The sequence below is a fragment of the Gymnoscopelus braueri genome (assembly GCF_963280865.1).
Source record: "Gymnoscopelus braueri genome assembly, chromosome: 12".
NCBI classification, from domain to species: domain Eukaryota; kingdom Metazoa; phylum Chordata; class Actinopteri; order Myctophiformes; family Myctophidae; genus Gymnoscopelus; species Gymnoscopelus braueri.
This window is the reverse complement of record NC_137614.1, coordinates 33,496,146-33,511,281: the sequence shown is the minus strand read 5'-3', so window position 1 is coordinate 33,511,281 and position 15,136 is coordinate 33,496,146. Positions and strand designations below refer to the sequence as shown.

At 44.1% G+C, this 15,136-nt stretch overlaps 1 protein-coding gene across 3 annotated transcripts in view; it reads right to left on the bottom strand.

Moving 5' to 3' along the window:
• Positions 1-1,139: 1,139 nt before the first annotated feature.
• LOC308097529 (paired box protein Pax-7-like) overlaps positions 1,140-15,136 on the bottom strand; it is a 74,407-nt gene continuing 60,410 nt past the window's right edge. For all 3 annotated transcript variants that reach the window (XM_080445349.1, XM_080445350.1, XM_080445351.1), the window contains exons 8-9: positions 7,380-7,644; positions 1,140-1,900 (exon numbers count right to left, since the gene is read on the bottom strand). In XM_080445349.1, the coding sequence (XP_080301475.1) occupies positions 1,785-1,900; positions 7,380-7,644 (381 nt within the window). In that variant the 3' untranslated portion in view covers positions 1,140-1,784. The remainder of the gene's footprint in view (positions 1,901-7,379; positions 7,645-15,136) is intronic.

Genomic DNA, 15,136 nt, shown 5'->3' with positions numbered 1-15,136 from the left:
GCAATGTAAAACTCCATCTTATTTTAAAAGGACTATATTCACAGTAAACAAATGTAAACGTTCCTTATGCATTTGTTTTGTTCCAATGGTGTGATATTTATTTATTCTTTATATAATTTTTTTCTTCTAAATTCGTCAAGTTTCTCTGGGGCTGACTGGGTGTCTGGAATGTCATCGAATAAACAAGGTAATGCAAGGAATGATCACTTTTTGGAAAGACAAAAAATAAATAGTCAAAATAGACATTTGACATTGGATGGAATGGTCTCAAATGAAGACGGGAGAATGGCGCACAAAAAAAAGTCTTTCTCAAAACTCTGAGATTGACTTACAATAGATAAATGACAAGGAATAATTCAGTCGTGCAGAAATGTTGTTCAAGTACTTTTAGCATTTGAAATGTTTCCTTATGGTTTAGGGAACGAATGCCCTTTTGGTCCAAAACATGTCCATCAACCCATTAACCTCTCAGTGACTTTGAAATGGAGAATGGAGAAACAATGCTGGATGTGTAATTTGCCTAATACAATGACGTCCTTGAAACGTTGCTACTCTCACTCCCGGACAATACGTAGCTAAAGCCTTGAGGGAAGAAGGGAGGATCTGAAAGTTTCCCCATTGGTCGATCGTTCCCCCGATGATTCCAGGGGAGCGCGACAACCCACAGAGTAGCTGAATTTCCTTTTAGGAATGCTGGGGATTAGAGAGGGGAAGGTCACATCTCAGCAATACGACCCAGACACAAGCCTTCCTCTGCTCTGAGCTTACGTCTCAGCTATTCTCCTTGTGAATTCCCGCTCTCACTTCACCTAGAAGACTGGTTCTCAACGTGGCCTTTGGGGTCCCTAGAGTTAAAATAACACTGAGGGTTTACAGTGTAGATTGGGGTAAGTGAAAGAACATATCAAAGGGGGGTCTGTGGCCTAATGCCTATCAAACTGGGGGTCCTTGAAATTAATAAAGGTTCATAATCACTGGCCTAGCCATCATGCCTTCTTTCAATAGAATCGGTTGAAATCGAGGCCAAAGGATTGGACAGTTTCTATCTACTTATCTCCCCCTCTCTTTCTGTACTCCCCTACCCCCCCCCCCCGCTCCCCCTCCCCGCAAATCACCTCTGTGTGATACGTATGCGGAGGACAAATGGGAAATGACAGGAATAAAAAATACAAATAGCCATACCATTCCACAATAAAAAAAAGACAATAATAGAAACATAATACTTAGTACAGAGGTGACTTGTCCAAAACAAGGGTGGACTTAATATGGCTAAAGGTTTGCCTGCATGACAACGCGCTAATGTCCAAGTGCTATTAGACAGGCCTGTCCCAAAAAAAAGGGGAAACAAAGAAAATAAGAAATACAATAAAAAGATGCTCGCTTGACCTCACACCTCTTTCAATGCTCATGTTGCACAGTGTTTCTTTTTTCTTTTCTTTTTTTTTGTTTAGTTTGAGAGCGAGAAGGAGGAGCAGCCTCGGAACGGAGAGCAGAAAATGCATGGCACAGTTCCATGAAGCATCTCTCTCTGTTTCGGGAATGGCTGAATCAGTCCATGACAGTCCACTGAGGAAATGCTGCGGTCGTCTGCATTGCCCCTCCATCCCTGAGACACACACGCACGGGCGTCTGTACACACAAAGAGCTATGCGTGCATGCGCTGTCACTCTCCCAAGAGCCTGGGGTTGTGTGGGGTTGGATATTGTGAGCAGGAGGCGTGGGTGGTGCTGGTGAACAGGTCATGAGGCTGCAGTGTGGGTTCGCGTCGAGCGAAGAGGACAGGATTAATAAGCCTGCCCCGTCTCCACCTGAAGCAGTCCCAGAACGGCTGAATGGTCCCCGAGCTTCATCCTGCGCTGGGTGGACAAGCTGACGTTCTTGGCCAGGTAATCCACAGCAGCTGGAGGGACACACAGGGACAGCGTGCGGCTTAGATTTACGTGGCATTAATAAGTGATTAAGTTCTAAAAGTGAAGCTTAATCCTCTTAAATAGAACTATTCTGACATTCAGTAACACCTACAAAGCAGAATAGTGTCTGTGAGGCATTAATAACAGTCAAAGTAAAAAAAAGTATATATATACTCTGTGTGTGTGTGTGTGTGTGTGTGTGTGTGTGTGTGTGTGTGTGTGTGTGTGTGTGTGTGTGTGTGTGTGTGTGTGTGTGTGTGTGTGTGTGTGTGTGTGTGTGTGTGTGTGTGTGTGTGTGTGTGTGTGTGTGTGTGTGTGTGTGTGTGTGTGCGTGTGTGCGTGTGTGTGTGTGTCTCGTCACGTCCCCTCTACGCTCGGCCACACTGTGACGAAAGCCAGCCTCCCTCGGGGCACACAGGGCTATGATTGGACAGATCTATGCTCCGCAGATTGACTGACACCGGGGGAGATCTTTATCGAAAGCACATGTCTGCTTTCACCTGCAGGCACACTGGCAGGCTAAAGGTCAAATCCATTCACTTCAATACGAGCGGGGAGGGCCATTCATCTGACTCGCACCTCACACGGTTTCCATTTCCCCCGCACACATCGGCTAAACATGTTAGGAAGAGAGATAATCGGTGGTTATGGAGGGTTAACCAATGAGGCGCTGGGTCAGGACAGGAGTACAAACCAAGGCAAAAAATGGTACAGTCAAATGGACAGGCCACATTATGTAAATGCAACTGGAATCACCCATTTATTATTTAGATTTTTAAGGCATCTCAGTTCTCTCCACAGCTAATGTCTGAGCCGTTGGATTACAAGAAGTAGGCAGAGTGTTCTAAGGAAGCAAACTCGCTATATCCCTCAGAGTACGAGGGCAGGTACACACACACACACACACACACACACACACACACACACACACACACACACACACACACACACACACACACACACACACACACACACACACACACACACACACACACACACACTACAACACGCATACTCTTGTAATTGCCGTTCATCATCTTGGCCTATACCTTCCTGCCTACATGTTGAACTGCAGATAATATTGCAGATAAGCTGTTCACACGCACTGCGTGCCTTGCGGCTGTTAGCTGAACACTGTCTCCAGCCGCAAGCGATACTCTTATTAACTCATATACAGTATGAACTCAAATTCATCCTGGAAGCTCTGTCAGATTGCCTTTGTTTCTTAATGAATGATTATTTTGATTGTGTTGAAGGTATTTCTAATCTATTCTATTCTACTAACACTGATGCTATTGTCTTATCGAAACATTATATTTTACCTTGTGCTGTATGTTATATAATATCTGTAACTAACTACATATACATATAGACAATGTTCAAGTGTGCAGTCTGAGTAAAATAGTTCATTACCAACAAATAAAATACTTCTGAGGAAACTTCTTTTCAAGATATATTGCTTTGTCCACTTCATGTGCTATTTTCGCATTTCTTTTTATTTCAGAGAAAAACAATTCCTGTGCTCAATACCGTATGTTGCCTTTGCAAACTCTTTGTCTAGTTAGTTGTCTCTTATCTTGTATGCAAATAGTGCACTCTGTTCTATTGAGGCATCTGTGCAGCCACGGTCAAAATTATAACAATAATCCCTATTTGGTATTAGGATATGCTTGTGAAACCAGGTGTTAGTGAAGAAAAGATATATGGCACCCCCGTCTATTAACGATGTAACTTTCTAATGTGACACAGAGACACTCAAGGTGTATAGATGAGCTCTCCAATGCTTACAAACATTAAACCATACGAAGAGTGATTTATGTATTAATTGATTGATTTATCTCACCTGTGTTCGTGACAAATATTGGAAGCGTGCAGTGGAATTACCTAAGTATTGGCATGTTTAACGAAGGTAAAAATAATTCTTGTATGTGCTACATATACAAGAAATGGGCAAATATAAACAGCACTACCTTACAGGTAACTTGCGACACAAAGGGGTAAAAAGACATGTAGTGTAACTTTAAGTACATCCTATGCCAACCATGTGACAGAACCTTATTGGTGCTCTCTAGGAGTAAAACCAACTTGCATTCAACTAGCCTGACCATAATGTTGGAAATAAAAGCCTTCTCTGTTCACAGTATGTGGATACCATAAGGGCTCCAAGGCAGAAAAACGCCACTTAACAACCCACCCCAAATCAACCAGTGCCAAAACCCAAGCCCAAAGTATGCCCAAGGCATTGGGCATTGTCAGACTCGCATAACATGACATTAAGGATAATTGCTGAGTTGAGCAAATCAACAAAACTACACAAATTGTTGTATATGCCAACATTTGCCAACGTTGGAACAGTCTGACTGACTGGCTTGATAAAAGACACTGACAGTGACTATTATACTCCTTGCCCAGAACTAAGATAGATAATAGAGAAATATTGTGGGTCCCGATACTATCAGTATCGGGACACTCAGGCAGATGATTCAGTATGTAATATTGGAATATAATAAACAACAACACCCAGCCTCGATAAATACCACAGTTTTGCTGTGCTTACAAATCTTAAAACAGGATCTCAAATAATTTTGCAAAAAGAATTGACCCAAACTCACTGCACAAAATATCATAAACACATTTCTGACCCATGCACACCCATTTAATTCACTCCAACCGTGTTGTGTGGATGCAACAGAAAAGTCCCTGGCCATGAGCAGGCCACTGGGCATTGTCTCATTAATGATGTCACACATGCATGATCTCAACCCCAAATGGAGAAACAGACTCCAGAGAGAAATTGCGACCCAGATTGGCTTGCAGTAAAGGACTATTCACTATGAAAGCAGCACTAGGCAGAAATATAAAATCGGATCGAAAAATGTGAAATCCGAGACAGTTTGTTAGAGTGAGAAGAGGACACATTTCAAGATATGTGGTCATTGTTGCTATGACCACATATATGTCAATATACTGTATGTCCATATGTCATCATATGGAGAGACAGTTTGCCTTATTTTTCTTAAATTGCCAGAACTCCCACAAATTCTATACTATGTACACTATAACTTGAAATGTTCTCCCATTCCTCCTTTCACTCAGAACCAAATTCTGAAGTGATAGGATTAACGGTTTTGGAGAAAGCAAGATCAGAGTGGGACATGGTACTCGACAAGATAACTTATCTGTCTATGTCTTTCTTTCTTTCCTTGCAGAGCTGTCCTGATTGGTTAGTGACTGCAGGGTGCGTTGAGATTTTTTGAAAGGCTGTTTGAGGGCCCTGGAGCAGCCACAGAGACCAGATTATTTCTCAGAGCATTTGATTTATTGTTAGCTGCCGGAATGTAATAAAGAAAAAAACCCGTAAATGCAATATTCTATTACTGTAAAAAATCAGGTAACCTGACTGTGTGCGTAAGCAAAATGGACCTAAATAAGGAGACAGCAACATAATTGATTTGTAATTAGCTACTGTACACCTCTGCCTGAACAAGTACACCTGGTTTGTAATGATGAAGCCTATAGCTGTATACCTCCAAATTCCACTGGTTCCACTGATAAGATGCACAACTTAAGTAGAGATCGCTTCCTTCCATGTTAATCGAGCTCCCTGACCACAGCTCAACGTGTGTTCAATATTCTGATCCCTGGATATGGCACATATAGGCCTACACCTCACAAGAGGAACTACAGGCCCTGTCCAGGGTGTTGGGATGACACAGTAATCTATGTACAGGTGCGATACTGCCCTTGAAAAAGAGGATGAGACTATTGTGCTCAAATTAGACCCCCCCCCCCCTCTCTCTCTCTCTCTCTCTCTCTCTCTCTCAGAGTTGCTGGAATGTCGTTGTCTTTGATGCCCCTCCCTGGTTCAGGTGATGTTAACCTCTCTTTAGTAGTTGAGGTGAGAGGAGGGGAGACAGCAGACATCACTGTAAGAGTGTATGTGTGTGTGTGCGTGCACATGTGCATTCCATAATTCATATAAGTGTTTGTGTGTGTTTTTCGTACAGACAGACCATGCCAGGCAGACTACTGTCAGAAGGTGAGGGGGTTAAGTAAGTAAGCGGCACATGTTAGCATGTCACTTAGCGTGTTAGCGTGCAGAGAAAGGAGGCTGTCACTTTGCGCTGGGGAACGATAGGAAGCAGCATACCGGTGGGCGGGCAGGTCTGTCTGCCAAGGTGCCAATCAGTCGGATATTGCTGCCAGGGGGACAGGCATATGTAGGCATATGTGCGTGTGTGTGTATGCATGTGTACTGGAGGTTTAGCTACTCCCTAGGAAGCTTGTTTTTTCCTGTCAACTAGCTTTGCACCTTAAATCCAAGTCAAGCAGATACACCAAGACCCCTCTGTCACTGAGATAGAGCCAATCTGATAACATGCACGCACGCACACACACACACACACACACACACACACACACACACACACACACACACACACACACACACACACACACACACACACACACACACACACACACACACACACACACACACACACACACACACAATGTTGATGGTGTATACTTTAAGCTGTCAGGTTCTTCTTGAATTAAAACAAGAGATAAGTCAAGTGTCTTAAATGATATGTTAAACCTGTTTCCGTTAGGGAGTGGCAGCAAGGAAGCACTTCTAACCAGGAACAAATGATGCAGGGCTTAATGCTAACCCTCAAATGAATAGCATCAAATACAGTTAAACACAACATCATGATTTTCTTTCTTTTTCTGCTGATAATCAATTTTATATTTGGATATCTTGCCTGCCGGTCTATAGACAGAAGGGCTTAAGCGATACCTCAGATTATTTAATTACATTAAACATCTTAATGAGAAATAATGTGTTCAAAGATTACATTGCTGGGATCAAAATATTAAACCATTAAATGAAGACCATTACATTCTATAAGGTCACGAAAATTGTCCATTTCCATGTCATAATAAAAAGGTTGAGATTATTGGTGAAAATGTGTATTTTATTTAATGTATTTTATAAAGTAGTCAGATAAAAGAAATTGAAAGTGCATTACATTTTGAAGAACGTTGTGTTCATGGAATGAAATTAGTAATGTTTTAGCATTTTAACTTACAAACGTACACACTTGTATTCATGGCTTCAAACCGCTCTCCACAACTCTGCAATCAATGTCATAGTGTCTAGGTCTTCTCTTCCACTTCACCTCATGCTAATGTTTTCAACAACCCCATTACAGCAATAGAAATGTGTAAAAGAAGGAAGAAAGAAAACAAACAAAAAGTGAGAAGCTTTAAAGTTTGCTAGTGTGCTTAGAGTTTAAAAGTGGTGGCGTTTGTGCAATTTCTGGTCAGTTGCCACTGTGGCCGGTTGACAGTGTCAATGTTCGTGTCCATTGTCGTATCTATGTATGTTTACTTTGAGGCTATACATATAAAACGCTGTATGACAGAAACTGTATTGTGACCATCATTAAAAATGAATGTCACACTCACTCTGCCCGTACTGACTGTACTGGTACCCGGCGGCGGCCATGGAAGGGTCCACGCCGTAGCCGGTGGTGCTGTATGTGGGGGGACAGTAAGACTGGGAGGAGGGAAGGCTGTCCACCGCCTTGATGGACTCGCCCGAGCGCTGGCTGCAGCTGGCCGAGATGCCGCTGGACGGAGAGGAGTCCAGGCCGCCATGGAGCGGCGAGATGGAGAAGTCATGCTGGGGCTGTGAGGGAATGCCACTGGGGTTGCTCAGGATGCTCATCACCTGGAAGACGGAGAAAGACGAGAAAGGTTGACTTAACCAGATCGGATTAAGCCTCTGGTTCTCAACGTGGGGTTCGGGGACCTTCAGGGGGATACAAGTGGGTCCCCTGCAGATCGACAGTTAGGAAGCACAATGGACCCATATTGTTCTGTTACTTTAACTGTAAGAGTGTACAAAGAGTAAGGTCCATCTGGTACCATTTGTACACTCTCAGAGTTAAATTAACACAGATTTTACAGTGTAGATTGGGGTCCCAGAGATAAAAAAATAAAATATGGTCCATGGCCTAATGCATATTGAGCTGAAGGTATACTCACTGGCCTAACAGCCAACCCCTCCTGTGTTAAATACCCTGCTCATAGCAATGCGTGGCAGCCTATTGTAATACATCCTGTCTGTGTAACAATGTGTGTCTGTGAACAAAATAACATGAGAACGGACATGCAGGCAGATCTTCATTTCATCTTCACTTGGTGAGCATGATCAGTAGGATCCTCCAAAGGCATGATTAACTTTTGGGTCCAAAAGTTCAAGGTCACAATAAAGGTTATGTTCTTCAATTTTTTTGTTGCCATTTTGTTTATCCAGAGTGACTTGCAACAAGACTGTGCGTAACTTCCTTAGAAACATAATTACAAACTAGAAAGGGGAGTGCATAGCTCCGCCAGCCTGTGTTGCCTAGCCAGGACTGTGTAAGTCAACTTGTGTCATCCCTAAGGGCAGAAGTGAAAGTGCTTTTGGAGGTGAGCTCTACAGAGCACATGGTGCACCAAAAGATGTTCACCGTTGAAGCACACATTTTAATTAAAAATAATTGTTTATGGAAATATCAAAGCTCCCATTAAGCAAAAGTAAGCCTTGCCGAGCCATGTGGCCCAAAGGGCAGAAGCCTATCTCCTGTTTCTGTAGCGTGAGGCAGCTTGATGTACAAGTACACCCACTGGACCATGTCGCATGGACTTTGGGTCCCATTTTTACAGCTTTTGGTATGACCCGGCCAGGGAATCGAACACCAACCTCCTATTCTCAGGGCGGACACTCTAAGATGCCTTTATTCATGGAGCACAATCTCAGAAAAATGAACCTTGTTCCTATAAAAAGAAAGCACTTTATATTCGTGTAGTATTTGCATTCTGTGTGAATGCATTCATGACACAAATATGATATATATTCATCCTGGCTGTGTTAGCTTGGTATCACCTTAAAAAGAATCAGACAAAATGGATTCAAGAAACACTCAAGAAACACTCCAAGTGGAGAAAGACAGAGAGAGAGAGAGAGAGAGAGAGAGAGAGAGATGAGAGAGAGAGAGAGAGAGAGAGAGAGAGAGAGAGAGAGAGAGAGAGAGAGAGAAAGGGATGGTAGAACAGATAGAGACTAGAGAGGGACTCGGGAGGGGGTTGGGGGGGAACTGGGGGTTGTTTGGGGATCCCTTGGCACCAGCAGACACCTTGTGTCCCCAGGCCCCCGCTTTCATAACAAGCGCTCTGGAACTGGTGTTTAATCTGCAAGCCCCGCCCCCCCCCGCCCGCCAGTCAGGCCCCTTCCAGGCCGACCCCCAGCCCAGCTTCATGAATGATTCAGCTGTTTAACAGATCATGAAGAGCTCCCATTAGATGCCTCCAGAGATTAGAGCCACTACTGCGTCCTATTTACTGTCAGAGTGGCTGCGAGAGGGCCTCGCCAGTCAGTCCATGCGCAGTTACGCGGCAGTGGCAAGCGTCAAAAATAGCTGATCTACAAGCTCGTAGATCGGCCCAGACGTACGTGTGCATGCATCCTCATGCGAAAATAGCACACACACACACACACACACACACACACACAGGTCCTAGCCCCCCAAACAAGCGGCCACTTCATGGAGCGGGAAACTGCAACATGCGGTTTGTGTTGTGTGTCTCCACATGGCCTTCGGCTTCCTCCCGCTCCTCTGCCACTATAAACCAATTAGCTGAGAAAGGAACTGCTTTGCACAATCAAGGCCATATGCAGCCCCCGTTCTCTTCTTCTGCAGCCAAGTCGCCGGTGGCACTGCTGCACACAGGTATCCACCACTAAACTGGCAGCCACTTCCATGAAGGAAAACACACAAACATTCACACACCCGTGGCATTTGGAAAATTCACAAACCCACAAGCACACACGCACGCATGCACGCACACACACACATGCGCGCACACCGGCACACGCACACGCACACGCACACACACACACACACACACACACACACACACACACACACAGACACACACATACATAGTACATGCACGCACACACGGATGCACGCATACACACTGAGGCTGCATCACCTCATGACTCCCCGAAAAAAAGACTGCAAAGCATCTTTGTACCCCTCAGTAATCTAATACGTATTTATGAAAATGACAGATTTTCAACTACGAGACATTGTTTTAGTTGAAAATCTGTTATTTACAGCGAGTAATGCTGTCGTATGGCTAGGGAAGAACGGACAATGATCCATCCTGTTGAAGAAAGAAAGACAACAGGGAAGTCCTGCTAGTGTCCTGAACTAGCTAGAGGCCAGACAAACCATTTAAAAGGTACTTCATTAGTGACCCAGGCAGCACTGATAACCCACCAGCATTTTTCTTTTCATCGGTTCACTGAATTAAACACTGGTTATCAGTGCGGTTCCAAATCCAGCACTGCCAATTAGCATTCACACTGTGTTTGCACAGCACACTTCCTCAACAAAGGCCATCCTTTTAATTTAACACACACTATTTACATGGTGACACGCTATTTTCTTTAAAGGAAGTTCATCAAGGAGGCAAAACTTTTTTTCTTCTTTTCCTCTGAGATGAAGAGAAACTCTTCACTGAAGTACCTGTAATCCGCTTTCTTCACCCCACTGCCGATTTCCCTTTAATTTGGGTTAATTTCCCTTCTTTCACCCCAGAAAGGGCATTAGCTGGTGTTTGTGAAGCATTTAAGACGGCCTTGAGTCCCTGCCGCTCCCCAGGAGGGTGATTCACAATCACAGGGGGAAAAAAAGAGTTTCATGCAGAGCGAGAAGAGAGGGCTAGAAAGAGTGAGAGAGAAAGTGTGAGAGAGGGAGAGATTGTGCCCATGGACCCCAGGAGGTGTCAAATCCCAACGTGGGCGAGGAGGTGAGGGGGCTTCTGGGAGCCTGACATGTCTATTCAGGGCAGCGGGGAGGTGGCCTGTCACCACGGCGAGGGCCATTGTGCCGCCTGAAAGCGGGAATTATTCAAATCTTCATATTTAGCATAAACTCATTGACATCAATTAAAAGGCGCTTGCATGGCAAGGTTGAATATTTTGGGCTGGCACAGTAAGAGGCAGCACCCGGGGTTCCTGTGTGGAACAACGAATGGACTAGTATTGTCAGCCACAGCTTTGGGGCCTCTAAAACAGAGGCGTTTGCTCTCAATATTCAGACTCACTGACCACTGTGATGTCCAAGCCTTGAAACATACCTAAATAATTCTAATTATTGAGCCAAAATCTAGGAGTGTTAATGAATTGCTGACTCCATTTAAATTACTTTGGTTATCACCAAGTAATAATAAAAGTCTTAAAAGCATTTAAAAGCATGGAACTTGAACTTGGAAACCAATGTTAGCCCCAGCTGCTACAACACAATGAAAATGATCACAAAACACTGGCCATGTAGTCGTAGTATACATGTGCATTTTGTGTGTACATGTGTGGGTTTCTGTGTACGCAAAAGGGTATGCAGGGGTTGTACATGTGGTCCAAAAGCCTTCTTCAGTCTGGCTATGAGCTATTATTTGCTGTCTTAAGAGTCAAAGGAAGATCGCTGAACTATGCTCCAGTATCCTATCGTGATGCTCAGAGAAGAAGAATAGAGGGAGGGGCAGAGAGAGGTTCCGAAAAATAATTAACCACTAGAAACCCAGTGTCTGTGAGCTTGTAGGTCAGCTATTTTTGGTGAAGACATTTGGTATAGATGGAAAAAAAAGCTCCAAGTACAGAGCCAACTCAGGTCCAGTTTACCAAGTCTAGACGGTTTAAGTGGTTAAAACAGAGAGACCTGTTGCCACGTCTTCCTTGACATTAAACTCAAAACCCCACCCCCCACCCTCTTCATCCTTTCTATCACCTCTCTCTCTCTCTCTCTCTCTCTCTCTCTCTCTCTCTCTCTCTCTCCTCTCTCTCTCTCTCTCTCTCTCTCTCTCTCTCTCTCTCTCTCTCTCTCTCTCTCTCTCTCTCTCTCTCTCTCTCTCTCTCTCTCTCTCTCTCTCTCTCTCTCTCTCTCTCTCCCCCCCCCCCCCCTTCAGTCCTCTCAGAAGCTGTGTCTCCAGCATGACGGTGTCACTGGAGGAGTAGCGATAATAGAACACAGGACACAGTTGAAAGAACGTTACCCTGAGGCGTACTGTCTTCCCTGACACACACACACACACACACACACACACACACACACACACACACACACACACACACACACACACACACACACACACACACACACACACACACACACACACACTGCTCAAGCACAAGCACATGCACACACACACACGCACGCACACACACACAGGATAGATGCCTCTATAAATGATAACATAAAAAGTAATTAATTCTTTCAACTTCTAAGAAGTGGCTAGCCTGCGGCCACGCAGACGAAGAGGTGTGAAGTGTAAATGGATACAGTGTGCATCCATTCAGATAAATATGTGCCGCGTTTTAATATACAGAAAGACGGCCTTTGATGAACCACTAATTTCCTCAACTGTTCCAATTAAGCGCCGTTTTGTTTGCGTGAGAGTCAGAAGGAAGTGGGCTTTTGTTTGGCCTCCATGCATAAGTCATAAGGCATAAGTCCGGATATAGCAGATCTACAAGCTTACAATGTGGCACAACGTGATGCCATGCAGACCACTACACCTGGAGCAAAACGATAGTGGCCACTTTCTGTAGACGGTGGCAATGCTCCCTGCTGACATCAGGGCTCTTAAGATTCAAATGAGGTGCACTAATATGCATTATGTAGAAGGCCATGGCATATCTTCCAATATTGGTGAGCTATCTATCAATTTATGTGGCACTAGACAACTTCCATCAAATGTCCAACCATTTCACTAGTTTCTTATACACTCACAGAATCCACTTTGCTGGCATTTGTTCATGTGCTAAATGTGTGGATTTTGAAACCTGTTCAGCTGAACAGTCAGAGTGAATGGTACTTCACGTCCATCGAAATAGAGTTCACACCCTGGATCCAGCTCCAAAGATATTTGTCTTTCTCTATTTAGATTACCACGGAGACAGATAGCTATACAACCCACGGTTCTACCAAAGTTCAGCATCTCTTTGAAGCAGACCCAGTGTGGCTGTAATGAGACATTGATGGCTCAAGAGAAGACAACACTGCACACATACTACACATCACCATACGGCTTTGATGCGTATTTCTCAGCCACGACTGCTGCACCATGGCCTCTTTCTCCATAAGGATCTATTTATAAAGCAAAAGCACTAATAGAGGACATTCACAGCATAGCTGTTGAGCTCATTTGCATGTGAAGGAATAAGACTTCACTGTATGTCCGAGAGACATAAGATGAGGGACAAATTAGAACGGGATCAAATGATATTTTCCTGAAAAATCCATGCAGGGATGAATGGAGGAAGGACAAAGGGAGACGGTACCAAAAAAATAAATGCATGCATACACGCACACATTTACAAGTGCGTGTGCATGTGCACACATACACACACTGTGGAAGTGAGTGGATAAGCCATCCAGGTTCTCTGTACTCAGAAACTGTCTTGAAATGCCTCCAGGTAGCAGGGTGACTGATGGGAGATGAGAGGATGGTGGCATCCGGATGTGTCGGGGGTTATCTCAAGGAAGGCATGCATGACCCTATCTCCCATCCCTCACCCTCTCACCGGCCATGAGAGGACCCTCTCACTTTTCACTCACTGTTGCACAGTGGGACCTAAGATAAAACGCTTGCATCAAACGCATTTATGCGTAACTTATCCGTCATCCACGGACCAATATCAGAACAGAAGTGACTTTTTCTCCTCCCATTGTCTTTTATCCTGTACGCTTAAATGTCCACAGAAATAGCAGATCGACAAGCTCACAACGCTTTGCATATACTGTCTATTTTTTTTATATATTTTTGGGGCTTTTTCTGCCTTTATTGATAGGAAAGTAGTAGGCTGACAGAAAATGGGTAGAGATATGGGGGGGTGAAACGCAGCAAAGGTCGTCGGGATCGGGAGTCGAATTACCAGCCTAGGTGCCCAGACGGTTACGCCAACCGTCCGGGCCATATATTGTCTATTTTGGCAGTTATAAATCAGGCTATACATTTCCACCTTGTGGAGTCAGACCAGTAGGTGGCCATTGTACAAAGACAACATTGCTCGCATAGACAAAACTAAACCCACATCAGAATCTCCGGTGTCGCACGTGCTTGCAACACTGCAATTGAAACTGGAGCAAGGCGTTAATTGCGTTACACAGCGATACTGAACGGAGTATCTGATGCAATCAGAGGTAATTATGAGATCAGCTAATGCCATTCTACCAGCAGCAGATGTGGTTTTGTCAGAGGCGATAATCCTGAAAATCCCAACTCCCCCTTTACTGGCAGAAAGAAAATAAATTGAATTCAATGTTACGAAGGAGGCATGTTTAAATATATAGTTAAAGCAGCAGCGACAAACAAACTGCATTCGCAAACTTACAGTCCTGAAAGACAAAAGAATACATTGTGTTACCGCATGTAAGGCGTGTGCTAAATGGAGGGACATGTGACAGTAACCTCACAGACGTCACAGTGACCGTAAAATTCCTTTGATGTCTTTAAAATGTGGAGCTGCACTAAATATAAACCTGGGAGACAATTGGTCGTATCTTTAGCTAATACTCACAAATGAGGACCTTTTCCACCTCGTGTGTGAATGAATATTTAACGTTGCAACCGATATGAAACGGATTGGAATGGAACACTGTTGTGGCACACTTTGGCAGGTAGCAGAACCATAATGCCTGCTCGGAAAATCTCCCCAACCAGACACTTGAGAGAACAGTCAGTTCACACATTCAAGTGGAATGTCTCATTTTAAACAGAGCATCGCTTTAATTGTAAACAGGACAGGATAGTCAAGCCTTGCCTCGCCCCCATCAGCGGATGCTCAGCTTCTATAGGCATACAGTAGCAAACTTAGTACATTCTAAGATGTTAGAAAAACATAACAAGTTATAATACTGTAATAGTTACAGTAACTTTCAGTCATTCTTAGATACAGAGACCTATTAGGTGTATTCGCAGTACAGAGGTGCAGTGGACACTGTTGGCAATGATCTTCGACTGGCTGTGTCATGGCCGTGCGGGGACACAACTAAGAGATTCAACCGGACTGGACTGGTAGTCGACAAGGTCTTGATCAATAACATTCTGAGAATTGATTCTCATTAGAGAAGCGATGAAAAAGAGCAGAATGTAGCTCCCACTACAAAAGA